At 44.5% G+C, this 17,627-nt stretch overlaps 1 protein-coding gene across 3 annotated transcripts in view; it reads left to right on the forward strand.

The window, feature by feature from the left end:
- Nucleotides 1–17,627, forward strand: part of EBF1 (EBF transcription factor 1) — an 802,303-nt gene that overhangs the window by 715,191 nt on the left and 69,485 nt on the right. For all 3 annotated transcript variants that reach the window (XM_085617593.1, XM_085617595.1, XM_085617594.1), the window contains exon 11: nucleotides 15,945–16,033. In XM_085617593.1, coding sequence (XP_085473719.1) covers nucleotides 15,945–16,033 — 89 coding nt within the window. The remainder of the gene's footprint in view (nucleotides 1–15,944; nucleotides 16,034–17,627) is intronic.

The raw sequence follows: 17,627 nt of genomic DNA on the forward strand, positions 1-17,627 counted from the left end.
GCGCTCCCCTCCGAGGAGTACATCCTTCTGGGAGACCTCAACTTTCACCTTGAAAAGAACAACGACCGCAACACCACCACCCTTTTGGACAACCTCGCCAACCTCGGACTTAAACAACTTGTCACGACCCCCACCCACATCGCAGGTCACACACTCGACCCTATCTTCACCTCCAGCAAACATATCTCCTTCAGCCACACCACAGCTCTCCTTTGGACTGACCACAGCTGCGTTCACTTTACCTTCAACAAGCCCACATCCTACATCCACCACCAATCCACTCTGCAAAGAAACTGGAACAAAATCACCATCGACCAGATCTCCTCATCGCTTCTGCAAAACCCCCCAGCCCACTCCTCAAACCCAGACCAAGCAGCCACCAACCTCACCCAATGGTTATCCAACAGCGCCGACATCCTAGCACCACTGAAAAAACGACAAATCAAACTAGGCAGCAAGCATGCCTCCTGGTTCAACGATGATCTTCAGAAATCCAAGAAACTCTGTCGCTCCCTTGAGAAGGCCTGGAAAAAAGACCCAACCACCAGCACCAAGGACGCCTTCAAAAACGCCACCCGCATACACCACCAACTGATCCGGAATGCCAAGAAAGCCGCTTTCAAGAACCGACTAGACAACAACGCCCACAACAGCAAGGAATTATTCAACATCGTCAAGGAATTTACCAACCCCTCGGCCAACTCCAACGACATCACCCCCTCTCAAGCCCTCTGCGACTCCCTAGCCTCATTCTTCCACAACAAAATTGCAGACATCCACAACAGCTTCGACAACCGACCCAGAGACCAACCCACCCAACCCCCTGCAGGACCCCCACCCCCCCCGAATAGCCTCAATGACTGGAAGCCAATCTCCACTGAGGACACCATCCGTCTGATTAACTCTATCCACTCAGGATCCCCCACAGACCCATGCCCTCACCACATCTTCAACAAAGCAGAATCCGTCATAGCACCACACCTCCGAGACGTCATCAACTGCTCCCTCAAATCCGGCACCTTCCCGGAAAGCTGGAAACATGCCGAACTCAGCGCCCTTCTGAAGAAACCCACAGCTGACCCCACCGAACTCAAAAACTACCGCCCCATCTCGCTCCTCCCATTCCCGGCCAAAGTCATCGAGAAAGCGGTCAACAACCAGCTCGCCGCCTTCCTCGAAACCAACAAATCCCTCGACTCCTCACAATCCGGCTTCCGAGCCAAACACAGCACTGAAACCGCCCTCATCGCCGCAACAGACGACATTCGAACTCTACTGGACAATGGAGACACAGTCGCCCTCATCCTCCTCGACCTCTCCGCAGCCTTCGACACGGTCTGTCATAGCACCCTTTTACAACGCCTCAGAAACGTCGGAATCCAAGGAAAAGCACTGGAATGGATCACCTCGTTCCTCACCGGAAGAACCCAGAGAGTCCGCCTTCCACCATTCAAGTCAGTGGCCACTGAAGTCATCTGCGGCGTACCACAAGGATCTTCACTCAGCCCCACCCTCTTCAACGTATACATGAGCCCCCTCGCGGTCATCGCACGCCAACATAACCTCAACATCATCTCCTACGCCGACGACACTCAACTGATCTTATCACTCACCAGAGACCCTAACACCGCCAAAACCAACCTGCATGAAGGAATGAAAGAAGTAGCCGAATGGATGAAACACAGCCGTCTGAAACTGAACTCAGACAAAACAGAAGTCCTCATCCTAGGCACCTCCCCCTCCGCCTGGGATGACTCTTGGTGGCCAGAGGCCCTTGGAAAAGCACCCATCCCGACAGACCACGCACGGAACCTGGGCGTCATCCTGGATTCCTCACTCTCGATGAACAGACAAGTCAACGCCGTTTCTTCATCTTGCTTCAACATTCTTCGCATGCTCAAAAAAACATTTCGCTGGATCCCCACCGAAACTAGAAAAACAGTCACCCACGCTCTGGTCACGAGCCGACTGGACTACGGAAACACCCTTTACGCCGGTACCACCGCAAAACTTCAGAAAAAACTCCAACGCATCCAGAACGCTTCAGCTAGGCTCATATTAGACATCCCGCGTAAAGAACACATCTCTGGTCACCTGAAAAGCCTCCACTGGCTCCCCGTCAATAAGAGGATTACTTTCCGCCTCCTAACCCACGCACACAAAGCACTCTACGAAATCGGACCCGAATGCCTCAACACACGACTGTCCTTCTACACCCCCCCCGCCAGCTACGATCCTCCAACCAGGCCCTTGCCACTGTACCTCGCATCAACAAAACCACCATGGGAGGTAGATCCTTCTCCTACCTGGCAGCTAAAACCTGGAACTCACTTCCCACTCACCTTCGCCTTACTCAGAACCACCTAGCATTCAGAAAGCAACTTAAAACGTGGATATTTGACAAGTAAGTCCCCACCCTTCCTCAAGCGCCTTGAGACCCTCTGGGTATGTAGCGCGCTATATAAATTTACTGACTTGACTTGACTTGACATTATATACAGGAGCTAATATCAGATGGAGATAAAGCCAGAGGAGTTGAGAAGCTCCAGATTCCACCCATTAAGAAATGTACTAGGGTGGGGCAACAAGTTTTATCATTCACCATTGCTCATGGGGTCCGAGCCTGTAATGGTTGAACACGATCTGAAATAGAAGCATGCCATATGTTCAAGAGGGGTGGAACCAAGACCAGGATTGACTATATTTTGGTCAATCTTCAACTCTGGTCAAGTGTTAAAGATATGGTCATATTAATCCGGGACAATAGCGACCATAACGCTCTGGCACTCACATTGTCTGGCCAAGTACTTTTAGATGGACAGTCTTGGCCCAAGAGCGCCCCTGTAATCACCACTAACAACAATAAGAGTTAAATGGCCACTTATATTGGCTTATCCAACTGTTCTCCCTAAAATATATTTTGAGGTAAAGCAGATTCTCCCGACTTGAGTAACACCGCTATCAGCATAAATGACATCATGGCCACATTCCAGCAATTGACCACCACAATAAGACCATTTTTTAATAAACAGTGCAATCAAGATCTATTCATGTGGAGAACCGCCCCGTGGTACAATAATGCTTGTAAGAAAGCTAAGGATGATCTAATTGTGGTGGTAAAGGCAAAATCTCCTATAGATATTAAAAAAAGCAGGAAGCTGTATAAATTAGCACAAGATAGGGCAAAAAGGGACTGGGAGTCAGGAAATTGGCACTTACTTGTAGAAGCATCGAAGCAGAAGAATAGCCAATTTTTTGGGCATCTCCTGTCAAAAGGGTCACCTAAACTGAAAACAGAAACCGACTTCCATATACAGCCCCATGTGTGGGAGGTGTACTTTAAGCATCAATATGCAGGCCAAGGGGCTGCATATGATCCAGGCCCACAAATGAGATCTCCAGATTTTGCACTAACTGAGGAGATTGCTATCACCCTAGAAGAAACTACCACAGCCACAAATTCTTTACAGAATGGGAAAGCACCGGGTTTAGACAAGCTCCCGGGAGACATATATAAAGCTGAGCCTATAATATGGGGACCTCTGCTTCAAGTGGCTTTTAACGCTATCTTGTGTGGCGGTGAAATTCAGGCAACCTGGAGGGGTGCCGAAATTATCCCTATCTACAAAAAGGGAGACAAAGGGTCTCCCGTAAACTACAGGCCTATCAGCCTTATAGATGTCTCCCCAAAAAACCTTCTGTAAAATCATTTTAACACGGATACAAAACTGGATTCACGAAAATAATATTCTACCAAATCTGCAGGCAGGATTTAGGGCCTCCACAAGCACCACAGACCAAGTTTTTAGATTTCTTTTGTTAATATGGAAGGAAGTAACCATTAGAGGAGGCCATTTGTATGTCGTGTTTGTGCAACCTAGGGGACCACAAAAGGCAACTGCAAGATTCGCAATGGTCTCATATTTTCAGCCTGCTGACGTCCAATAGACAGGCTGAATTTTGGGCATATATCAACAGGCTGTCCGGCCACGGCCGCGACCGGCGCAATGGGGTCGCCAGCCATACATGGGTCTCCCATGTGACTACACTGTACTGCAGTGCTTCAGACCATAGACCAGTACACCATCAAATAGTTTCCACTAATTCCAGTTCGATCAATTCTCGTATAAGGAGCACTGAAGAACCATCTAAAACTTCTAAAGTAGGAAATCGGGTAACGCCAATAATAAAAAAACATCAGAAAGGATGGGGCCCCCTGACCCAATGGTCTGCCTGGAAGCCTCTTCAAAGAAGACAGCGATTTCTGGGGAACCTTATTTACTCCACTTTATCAGCTCTGCCTGGATAACTCAATGGTGCCTGAAGCCTGGAAAGGCTCCTTGCTTCAACCGATTCATAAAAAGGGCGACACTGGACACCCAACCAATTACAGGCTGATAGCCCTTTTGGATATTGAGGCAAAGGGATATGCAGATCTCCTCCTGCAAGATCTGAAAAACTGGGCTAATGATAATGAATTTCTTCCAGCATACCAGTCCGGCTTTAGGCCAGGAGTTTCGACACTAGATAACATTCTAGCCCTTGCCTACCTGGTAGAACAGTCTACTAAGGAAAAACAGCCCCCACTCTTCGCATGCTTCATGGATTATTCTGCAGCATTCGATGGCGTCAATAGGAATTTGCTGTGGCGGAAATTACAAGACTGGGAGATTCCGACTATACTGTTGAAAGCAATTACTGCTCTCTACACCAGAACCTGGGTACGAGTGAAAGTAACGACGAACTCGGCGACCAAAAAAATCTACACAGACCGTGGTCTAAAACAAGGGTGTGTACTGGCACCCTTGCTTTTTAATCTCTACACTGCAGACCTTGTCAATTTCCAAAGCCAATCTGTTACCCCCGAAAATTGGGTCTACCAGACTGTTTTTACTGCAGTATGCAGACGACATGGTGCTCATGGACCATACCAAAACGGGTATGCAACGAATACTGGATACATTAAACATCTATAATAATGAAAATGACCTAAGAGCAAATGTAGGAAAAACAAAAGTAGTAATTTTCGGGAAGTATGCGAACAAACTAAAAAAACAATGGCGAATGGGTAACCTCAAAATAGCAACAACTAAATACAATTACTTAGGGGTTTGGATTATGAGCAGTGGGAAGTCTGCAGCACACACTGAAGCTATTGAATCAAAATCAAGGCAGTGACGTACGCCCTTTGCAAACTGAACTCCAAACTAAGTAGTCCGACAACTGGACCTATTAGAAAGGTTATAAGAGCCAAGTTACCCCCGTCAATTACATACAGCCAACTAGAATTTCCCGCGGCATCAATCAACATCATGGAACACGCTAATTGCCGGGCGTTTAAACAGATCTTTCATATTCCCGCCCATGCTCGGAACACCTTGGTACGTCTTGAATTTGGGCTAAATAAACAGTGCTATGAACATTGGGCATCGTTTGTTTGGTATCATTGAGGGGTTTGTGCTGCTCCCCCCAAACACAATGAAGGCAATCTTAAAGGAAATTTTCGAGAAAAATGACAACCCGTGGGCAAATGGCCTTCTAACTGCTTACACTGAATTGCACCTTGACTTGTTCAATTGGCAGGATTTTATTTATCAACCCGGAATTTTAAAAAACACTTTAAAGATACAAGTTGGATTGCTATCCAAGGAAGAGGACTTGAAGGAACTAGAGTCCTCCAGCAGCAACACCAGGCTATTAGCCAGTTCCTTCCACGATAAACTGAGCCAGCCATACCTTGACTCCGCCTTGAACAAGTCAATTTTAAAGCAAATTCTGTCTGTGAGATTGATGGTACTACCGATAAAAGACATCAACAGCTGTTGGAAAACATTAGAGGTAGTCACTACTTGCAGATTGTGCCACCAGTATGAGGAATCCATGGCCCTCATGGTCTGCATATGTCACCGTTTGAATCATGCACGTCGCACTTTATTGAAAACCTTGTTTTTAAAATATGGGATACTCACCTGCACAGATGCCATGAAACTTCTCTTCAAGCTGGAGATCCCAATGGAACTAGCAAGATTATCGAAATTTTCCCACAAGCTGAAAGTTCTGTTACATAACGACTCAGTCAAAGACTAGAGACAAACTGTAGTCTTGATCTTGCGGTCCCTCCTTTTTCTTAAAGTAGCAACTACCAGAATGTTTTAAAGAAATGATTATGTCTTATATATGATTAACAGTTTTGTTAAATGAAATGACCATGTTTTATCTAAACTCAAAAAAGTGTCTGGACGGAGTGCGCTCCAACCAGCCTTTTTTCTTTTGTTAACAATTTTAGTTAATTGAAACAATAAACAAATACAATACAATGTCGTGTTTGTGGACTTGAAAACGGCCTTCGACTCTATAGAACGTACCAAACTTTGGCTAGCTTTAAGTGAACTAGGACTCCCATCATATCTACTCAAAATTTTGATCTGCCTGCACCATGACACTTACGCAAAGGTCAGGTGGAATTCTGATGGTAGTCTCTCAAATGATATCCCTGTTCACAAAGGTGTGCGCCAAGGCTGTGTCCTTGCCCCAACATTATTTACTCTCTACATAAATGGGTTAATAAAAGACCCATGACTGTGGAGGCAACCCCCCCAAACTTAGCAGGTAGTCCTGTGCCTTGTCTGCTTTTCATAGATGATACGCGACTCATTGCTAGGACGACTAAGGGGATTCAGAACATTTTGAATACATTTGATACAGCCTGTAAGGAAAGGGGATTAGAAATAAATTGTTCAAAGACAAATACATGACATTTAACCCCTATCAATCCCACAAGGGTAAACTGATGCTGGGCCTGCAAACTCTGGAGCAGGTCAATGCATTTGATTACCTGGTGGTACGAATTAGTGACAGGTTGGTCTGGACACCACAAATTGAAAAGAGTACTCGGACCCTCCAGCATGCCGATTGTGCGATAGCCCGAAGGGCTAGGGCGACTCCTTATTGACCGCTCTCGCCTATTTTGGAACTCCATAGGGCCAAAGGATTGGGAGCAGCCCTATATGGGGCTGAGTTATGGGGGCTGGAGAACCTCAAGGACCTAGCCCTTGCTGAAAATAAATTCATTATGAGGATCCTAAACCTACCCGTGAATATGCCCCTTCTGCCTCTTAGACTTGATCTTGGTCTTAAAACTATTAACCACCTTGCCATTCTCAGTGCTCTCCTGTTCTGTATAAGGATATGGACTGGTAACATACAGGTCCCGGTGAAGGAGGCCCTGGAAGAGCTACTGATTCTGCAAAAACAAACAGGCTGTATTATGTGGTTTAACAGGATCAAGGATTGGCTGTTAAAACTAGGGCTAGGGTGTATGTGGGAGGATCCGGGGTCCATAACAAAAAAAATGGTTCCCCTCCTTAAAAAAGGTTTTGGGATTATATGGATATTCTAAGTACTGATGGTAATGTACATGGTACTTTAACCTCTAGTTTTATAAATATAAAAGGATGGTTTGGTTTTGAAATGTTCATGGATGACATCGAATGCCCCCACCCCCCTACCCCTCGGCAAGAGTTTTGTATATTCAATTCAGTTCTCTCTCTAAATTCCAGAAGAAGTACCTGGGAAAATGTATCTGTAACATCAGTGTGCCCCACATGTCACTCATTTCCCGAGACCCTTGATCACTTTCTTTTCTTTTGCCCCTCTTATGTTGATCTCTGGAAAACCTGGATAATTCCTGCCTGCTGCTTATTATCTTTTACACGTCCCAGTGAAGCTTTACGTATCATTAAGTCAGACACCACAAGGTGGCTAGTGTTTGCAGTCTCGAGATTTCTGCTTTTTGCCTGGTGGAGGAGGTCAAAAATGAATAATAATGTCTCTAAGAACCTGATATGATAATGTATGCCACCCTGATGTGGGGCCCCTAATTTGATGCCAGGAAATAGAACCATGAATTTTATTAATGTAGCTGCACAGGAACATGGAAACGAGTTCTCTCCAAACTACCGTTGCAAAAGGTGGATTTAATGCAAAATTTTAATATTACTAGAGGTTTGTGATAGCTTGTTTTTAAAATATAATCTTTTATGATGTAATGCAATGTAATATTTTATTGTTTTATGCTTATGAATTTTTATGATGTAAATGATCATATCATTGATCAAATAAAAGATATATGTATATATGTGTGTGTGTGTGTATATATATATATATATGTTATAACTGAGTGCATATAGACTGACGAAGGCCAGGGTGCCGGAACGCGTGTGTTAGTTTTTCCTTTGGAGACAGAATTACAATGATTTTTCCGATCGAGCTGGAGTGCGCAGCACATTGTCTTTGATGGGACGTGGTGATTTCGAATATATATATATATATTATCTACTGGCGGTCGCCAGTAGATAGTTATAGTTACGACCATGTTTCCATAGGAAATCTGAAAATTCTACTTTGAATAACTGGCGCCGGTTGACGAATCCTCGCGAAATTTTCAAAGCTCAGATCCTACCCTGAAAGTCTCGGGGTGATTCGTCAAGCGGGGGCCGAGAAAAAAGGGGGGTCCCAAAACGCGTTTTCCCCATGCATTTTCCCATAGGACCTTTAGTCGAAGGTACAGCCCGAACAGCTGAACAGAATTACTTGAAATTTGGCAGAGAGGTAGTCCTCAGGTCAGGCATGTGCCTTTTGCATATATGGAGTCAATCTGTTCAGTAGTTTCTGAGAAAATTGCAGTTAAAAGCACATAAATATCTATAGGCGCGCACCCTAACGTGCGCGAGCGTAATTCTGATTGGTGGTTACATGTCAGTCAACGTTCGAATCGGTCGAAATCAGGAAGTGTCGGCCGCCATTTTGTTTGTTTTGTGTGCGACAGGGAAAAAGGGAGGTGGCGAACGTGAAAAGGGGGCAGGGTAGAGAGTTTCTGACCCCCTAGCCTTTGTCAGGGGGTCCCTGAAGGACCCCGAAGGCTGAAAAAAAAATTACATTTTTTTTAAAAAAAATCGCGGGGTGCGCGCACCGTGCGCACACGGTGGAAAACATTAAAAAAAACATGTTAAACGAGCCATTCCATATTACAGGATACAGTCAATCTATAACTATATACATAGGTAGTTTATTGTAAAATAAATATATAAAAAATATAATAATACATACATAACTTAGCATTTAGAAAACCGTACAAATTCACTTAAAAAACCATAGGTTTCACACACGTTATAGTTAGGAATTAGCATTTAAAAAACCTTGAAAATTCACTTAAAAAACCATAGGTTTCACACATGTTATAGTTAGCTGGACATTTCACTCGTAAAAAACCAATGAAATTCCCCCGTTATAGTTAGTTCAGATAACTATAACTCGCGCGACCACCACTCTATCACAAGGATGATGTCATGAGTGATGCCACTGACCATGTCATGAGTGATGTAATATGTGACGTCATCAGCAGTGGATTGCGGGCGCGCAAGTTATAGTTATCTGAACTAACTATAACGGGGGAATTTCATTGGTTTTTTACGAGTGAAATGTCCAGCTAAGTATAACATGTGTGAAACCTATGGTTTTTTAAGTGAATATATATATATATTCATCACAAAGGTTGCCCATATGGAGTCACCGCACACGAAGGGGTTACCGCTCAGGATGCCGCAGGTAGCAAGGTGTCTGCATGCCCCCAGCCTTTTCAAGCAAGCCATACGCGTTTCGAGCAATGGAAATGCTCTTGTTCACTGGCATTAAAGATGAAAGAAGCAGGTGAGTTCGGAACAATTCATTTATTCAAATTTAAGTCCCGCCCATGTGGGCGTCATTCAATCCGGCATTCTGGATGTAGTAGTTCCCTGGTATGCCGGAAGACTTGACAGTTCCTTAACGCAAGTGCGCTGCTGCATTCATCCAAATTAAATATAAATCCCGGTTGGGCGAAAAGGTCTGTAATGGCAATGCTAACCACTTCCCAATATATGCCCGTGGCTCAGGCCCCCTCCGTTCCAACGAGTGTCCATGTTAGCGAACACTTAGGATCTGCTCGTAAAGCAGCGGGGCAACTCCGCGACCGGACTGGCCGCATTTAATTCATCACAAAGGTTGCCCATATGGAGTCACCGCACATGAAGGGGTTACCGCTCAGGATGCCACAGGTAGCAAGGTGTCTGCATGCCGCCAGCCTTTTCAAGCAAGCCATACGCGTTTCGAGCAATGGAAATGCTCTTGTTCACTGGCATTAAAGATGAAAGAAGCAGGTGAGTTCGGAACAATTCATTTATTCAAATTTAAGTCCCGCCCATGTATATATATATATATGTGTGTGTGTGTGTGTGTGTATATATATATATATATATTCCTCCAAAGACCCCCAAGCTTTTCAGAGACGCACTCCACAAGAAACAGCTCGTCCGAGCCTTTTTATTCACAGCAGACAGCATTTCCAACCTGAAAACTTCATGTCCCTGACGCGTTTCGATGCCTCCGGCATCTTAATCATAGGGTGGGTAATTTGGAAATTCAGATACGGACTTCCGCTTCTTTTTATCTAGCATGCTTTCTCCAGTGAAAGGCATGCTGGTAATAAAGGAGGCAGTCCATTTTCGTTTCGCCTACAAGCCAACCCTATGATGAAGGTGCTGGAAGCACTGAAACGCGTCAGGGCGATAAATGAACTGGGTTTCATCATACCGCTTCATGAATAAACAGGTTTTGTCAAACCTACCTTGTGGTGTGCATCTTCGAAAGCTCGGAGCTTTTTGGGAGAATGAAATACACGGCGCCTCCGGCCGTGGAAGGTTGCACCGCCTTTGTGAACTGGACTGAGCCTGCGGGGCTGAAAATCATTTTGCAGCCTCCCTGCAGCACAAGGTATCTCGGATTGGGAGCGGACAAATGAGACCTGGGACCCACTGGAGGGCAGTAAATTACTTGCAACAATTGGCAGTTTAACTTTGTTAGCGGAACGACCTCACCGAGGAGGAAGAATTGGGACTACCTTTCCCGGCATACCACTTACTGGAAAGCGAGTGCCATATGGGTAATAAAGGAGGCAGTCCATTTTCGTTTCGCCTACAAGCCAACCCTATGATGAAGGTGCTGGAAGCACTGAAACGCGTCAGGGCGATAAATGAACTGGGTTTCATCATACCGCTTCATGAATAAACAGGTTTTGTCAAACCTACCTTGTGGTGTGCATCTTCGAAAGCTCGGAGCTTTTTGGGAGAATGAAATACACGGCGCCTCCGGCCGTGGAAGGTTGCACCGCCTTTGTGAACTGGACTGAGCCTGCGGGGCTGAAAATCATTTTGCAGCCTCCCTGCAGCACAAGGTATCTCGGATTGGGAGCGGACAAATGAGACCTGGGACCCACTGGAGGGCAGTAAATTACTTGCAACAATTGGCAGTTTAACTTTGTTAGCGGAACGACCTCACCGAGGAGGAAGAATTGGGACTACCTTTCCCGGCATACCACTTACTGGAAAGCGAGTGCCATATGGGTAATAAAGGAGGCAGTCCATTTTCGTTTCGCCTACAAGCCAACCCTATGATGAAGGTGCTGGAAGCACTGAAACGCGTCAGGGCGATAAATGAACTGGGTTTCATCATACCGCTTCATGAATAAACAGGTTTTGTCAAACCTACCTTGTGGTGTGCATCTTCGAAAGCTCGGAGCTTTTTGGGAGAATGAAATACACGGCGCCTCCGGCCGTGGAAGGTTGCACCGCCTTTGTGAACTGGACTGAGCCTGCGGGGCTGAAAATCATTTTGCAGCCTCCCTGCAGCACAGGGTATCTCGGATTGGGAGCGGACAAATGAGACCTGGGACCCACTGGAGGGCAGTAAATTACTTGCAACAATTGGCAGTTTAACTTTGTTAGCGGAACGACCTCACCGAGGAGGAAGAATTGGGACTACCTTTCCCGGCATACCACTTACTGGAAAGCGAGTGCCATATGGGTAATAAAGGAGGCAGTCCATTTTCGTTTCGCCTACAAGCCAACCCTATGATGAAGGTGCTGGAAGCACTGAAACGCGTCAGGGCGATAAATGAACTGGGTTTCATCATACCGCTTCATGAATAAACAGGTTTTGTCAAACCTACCTTGTGGTGTGCATCTTCGAAAGCTCGGAGCTTTTTGGGAGAATGAAATACACGGCGCCTCCGGCCGTGGAAGGTTGCACCGCCTTTGTGAACTGGACTGAGCCTGCGGGGCTGAAAATCATTTTGCAGCCTCCCTGCAGCACAAGGTATCTCGGATTGGGAGCGGACAAATGAGACCTGGGACCCACTGGAGGGCAGTAAATTACTTGCAACAATTGGCAGTTTAACTTTGTTAGCGGAACGACCTCACCGAGGAGGAAGAATTGGGACTACCTTTCCCGGCATACCACTTACTGGAAAGCGAGTGCCATATGGGTAATAAAGGAGGCAGTCCATTTTCGTTTCGCCTACAAGCCAACCCTATGATGAAGGTGCTGGAAGCACTGAAACGCGTCAGGGCGATAAATGAACTGGGTTTCATCATACCGCTTCATGAATAAACAGGTTTTGTCAAACCTACCTTGTGGTGTGCATCTTCGAAAGCTCGGAGCTTTTTGGGAGAATGAAATACACGGCGCCTCCGGCCGTGGAAGGTTGCACCGCCTTTGTGAACTGGACTGAGCCTGCGGGGCTGAAAATCATTTTGCAGCCTCCCTGCAGCACAAGGTATCTCGGATTGGGAGCGGACAAATGAGACCTGGGACCCACTGGAGGGCAGTAAATTACTTGCAACAATTGGCAGTTTAACTTTGTTAGCGGAACGACCTCACCGAGGAGGAAGAATTGGGACTACCTTTCCCGGCATACCACTTACTGGAAAGCGAGTGCCATATGGGTAATAAAGGAGGCAGTCCATTTTCGTTTCGCCTACAAGCCAACCCTATGATGAAGGTGCTGGAAGCACTGAAACGCGTCAGGGCGATAAATGAACTGGGTTTCATCATACCGCTTCATGAATAAACAGATTTTGTCAAACCTACCTTGTGGTGTGCATCTTCGAAAGCTCGGAGCTTTTTGGGAGAATGAAATACACGGCGCCTCCGGCCGTGGAAGGTTGCACCGCCTTTGTGAACTGGACTGAGCCTGCGGGGCTGAAAATCATTTTGCAGCCTCCCTGCAGCACAAGGTATCTCGGATTGGGAGCGGACAAATGAGACCTGGGACCCACTGGAGGGCAGTAAATTACTTGCAACAATTGGCAGTTTAACTTTGTTAGCGGAACGACCTCACCGAGGAGGAAGAATTGGGACTACCTTTCCCGGCATACCACTTACTGGAAAGCGAGTGCCATATGGGTAATAAAGGAGGCAGTCCATTTTCGTTTCGCCTACAAGCCAACCCTATGATGAAGGTGCTGGAAGCACTGAAACGCGTCAGGGCGATAAATGAACTGGGTTTCATCATACCGCTTCATGAATAAACGGGTTTTGTCAAACCTACCTTGTGGTGTGCATCTTCGAAAGCTCGGAGCTTTTTGGGAGAATGAAATACACGGCGCCTCCGGCCGTGGAAGGTTGCACCGCCTTTGTGAACTGGACTGAGCCTGCGGGGCTGAAAATCATTTTGCAGCCTCCCTGCAGCACAAGGTATCTCGGATTGGGAGCGGACAAATGAGACCTGGGACCCACTGGAGGGCAGTAAATTACTTGCAACAATTGGCAGTTTAACTTTGTTAGCGGAACGACCTCACCGAGGAGGAAGAATTGGGACTACCTTTCCCGGCATACCACTTACTGGAAAGCGAGTGCCATATGGGTAATAAAGGAGGCAGTCCATTTTCGTTTCGCCTACAAGCCAACCCTATGATGAAGGTGCTGGAAGCACTGAAACGCGTCAGGGCGATAAATGAACTGGGTTTCATCATACCGCTTCATGAATAAACAGGTTTTGTCAAACCTACCTTGTGGTGTGCATCTTCGAAAGCTCGGAGCTTTTTGGGAGAATATATATATATATATATATATATATATATATAAACAGCCACAAGTCCTGGAACAATCCGATAGGATCCAAAGAAAGCAGGTACGGACCACTTCGTGGAAATAGTTTCTTTTTATTGACGGTGCAAATTAAAGTGCATAGTGCAATTTCAAGCAAGTGCTCAGCTCAGCCTGACGCGTTTCGACTGCCCACGGTAGTCTTGATCACATGACGCGCAGGACCAATCTGTATCCTTATATAAGCTGACCAATTACATCACCGCTTAGACAATTGCCAACACAGTTTACTACTAAACATAAACATGGGACTTCACTTTGAGCTATATAGATATTACCCTCGATCTCAATATGTTTGCCAAACTTTGTTAAATGCAGAAATGTTTTAAACTAGATATACATCAGACATGTAATTTTTAACATCCAGTCAGAGCATAGTGCTCACATTGCGCAAAATATAATATTTTGTCGTCTAACATTGTCAATCGAATAATTTTTCAATAAGAACATAGTGTTCATTTATTTTACGATTCACAAATGATCGATTTCTCTGTAATGGAAACCATTATAACTTCTGTCAAAATTTATATCAATAGGTATAAAGCATTTTTAGTTGGCATCTAATAATTAACTCGTTTGCCCATGTATAGTTCTATATATACAATGCATCTTTAAATCATCAATTTCTTAAAGAATATATTTGGCATACGTAGCGGTGATTTGTAAAAACTAGTGCAAAATAGTGTAATACCCATTATTAATGGTAAAGTGCATAACAAAGTAAACTTATAAATATAAAAATATGATCAATGTATAATACATAGCAGCTTGTAGTTGACGTTTCCAAGTTTTTCCATGTTTCAATATTCAAAAGTGCAATGTTCATACAGTTGCACGCAACAATTTCTCCAAAACATTCTTATCGATGGCATCTGATAAAATGAGGAAGTCAAAATTATTTACAAATTAGAATTTGGACACATATCTACAGATATTTAAACTCCTGAAAAGTTAAATAAAGTGCATAATTTTGTAAACATCATTAAATGATCAATGGTTGGCAGACACAAACCACACCTAATTTGCACAGCTTTAAAAAGATGTCTAAAATATATATATATATATATATTGAAAGAAAGAGGTTGGCCCTGCTCGGGGAAGCACACCCGATGAGTATTGCACTTCTTATATTGGAGGTTGTAGCAAGGTGCACAGGAGACATTCAGAGCTCTTCTTGTCACCTAACGCGTTTCGGGCTATCGCCCTTGCTCACAGGTGTTCTTCGTGGTGATTATAATATATATGTTATAACTGAGTGCAAAGTAGACATTGATCAGTTATGAAGTTGGCAGTTAGGTTATTGGGGTTGCATATAACGCTTTAGTGGATGTTGGTATTTTTCGCAGTGAATGCTCAGAAAGATTTCACCAGGTTTAGTGAGGGTGTTTTTCATTAGTGCATGTCAGAGTGTTTGTGCATGGGTGTGTGCAGGTGTTCCTTAGGTCATCATTGAGCTTGAAAATTGTGTTCCAGGTAATGTGTTTCATGTCTGTACGTAGCAGACTTTTTCTACTTTGTCCACTGCTGCTCGATAATGTTGTGGGCAGTGTGTGGTGAGTTCTCCAATACCGTTTTACTTCTCAGTTTCTTGCTTGATGTTTTTGGAGCTTTGTGTTGGATCTTCTTACATTGCTCTTTATTAGTAGTTGTTTGGCCAGCTGTAAAAAGGGGCAAGGATATTATGCCTTCGTTGTCACTCTTTTGAGAGACCAAAGACAAAGAGTGTGAAGGCTGGGATAGTTTTAAGGGAAGTATTGAGTCAAGGACGGATAGCATACTAGAACAGGAGTTGGTTAAAGGCATAGTAGAATGCTGAGTGCAAAAAAAATGTAGAGTGCTCCACTTGTTCTTCAGATAGAGCAGGGACTTCCATTCCTAATCCTAATAATTCAGGCCCATTCAGAAACAAAACTGTCACAATGTAAGCACGTGACCTAACACTGATTATCTATGTTTTTTTGCAGCTCTGAATGAACCCACAATTGACTATGGATTCCAGAGGCTGCAAAAGGTGATCCCCAGACACCCCGGAGATCCTGAACGATTGCCAAAGGTCAGAAATACTTTCCAGATCTCATTTTATTGCCAATCCATTTTACGTTTTATGCTGTTAAGGAAGTGTATCCTGCAATTCCAATGCAAAACGTAGTATTGACTGTCTTTGCCCACAGAGACCCTAATGGTACGGGAAATGCATCTTCAGTCCATAAGCATGTGAATATTTTAGCATAGAGTCTTTAGTCAACTGTAGATAGAGTATTCTACAACTTCATTGTTTGGTAATGCAGTCTAGAGAATTTAAAGTCTTTATCCCCAGTCTGTAGATTCAAATGAATTCTGGAACTTCATCCTCTATGCGTGTTACCCTTGTGCTGAGAATGGAGCCGAGACTTTAATTGAGGACCATGCAGGCTGGAGAGGAGGTATCATTGTTCATATTGTCAGGCTGCGTTTTCTGAGACACCATGCTCAGAGCGTGGTAGGGTGCCCCTCCACCACAACCTCATTGTTAACTCCGTGCTTGCTACTAAGATGAAGCGTGTCCTTCAATCTGTCTGGAGTATATGTGGGAATGGCAGCAGCGCGATCACTAATTACAGATCCTTCTTTGCTTTTCAAGCAAACGCAATGATTTCTAGGTGAGAGCGTGGTCAACCTTAGAGAAACAGGTTCTCCTTACAATGAAATTGTCAACTTACATTAACTGAGAAGAAAGCCGAAAACACTCACATAAAAATAAGGAAACCACAAGCTGCCATGTTTGTTCCATTTTTTCTTATTGGTCAGACTTGTATTCTTCTTCAGATAGGGTAAGGCGAGGAGGAGCCTGACCCCATAAAATATGGACCACTGTGGGGCTGATCAGTCTTTCAACACCTTATGTTAAATTACGGTTCCAGCGCCTGCATTGCTCATTGTGTGGATGTGAGGTGCAAGCATGTAGATTAATTGGACAGAGGTTTTGGAGAACCATTCAGCCTGAGCACATCGAATGGACAGGGTGGGAGCTAGTACTGAAGGGGGGTCGCACTCAGTAGATATGTAACTTTGGGTTACAATCTGTCAATGGGTTCTGTGATATCTATCAACAGTATAATATCTCCACGTATGTGTGACCTCCCTGGAACACCATTTTTTAAAATGATTTATATATCCAAATATATGCCTATTAGACGCAATATTTTCTACAATACCCTGTTTCTGGTTTAAAAAAAAAATTCAAATTAACCAAACCTCAGTGAATTAACCCTTGTTTAAAACCCTAAGTAAAGATAAAGTGAAGCCTCTAACTGGCTTAGCGCACATAGTGCTAATTTGACAATGCGCCTTTGAGGAATTGTAAGGCAGACAGTCTTTCTATCGTGCAGTGCAGGAGCTAAGAGGTAGTTAATTTTTCCAGTTCACTGGAGAAGGATCCCTGAATACTTCTGCCTTTTTTAAGGCTTATTTTAGTAGAACACCTTCAAAGTTTGGAGATTTTTTGTTTCACTCATCGTTTTGTAGCATATTTTTTATTATCGGAAACGTCTTGCTTTTTTCTTTTGAAGTTTCTTCTCTGTCTCTACAGCCACCATGCCAGCTCTCTTTAATAAATGCCTTTCATGTGGAGGAAATAAGTCTTGGAATGGAAAACACGATGTATGGGT

Source organism: Triturus cristatus, chromosome 7, assembly GCF_964204655.1.
Source record: "Triturus cristatus chromosome 7, aTriCri1.1, whole genome shotgun sequence".
Lineage (NCBI taxonomy): Eukaryota > Metazoa > Chordata > Amphibia > Caudata > Salamandridae > Triturus > Triturus cristatus.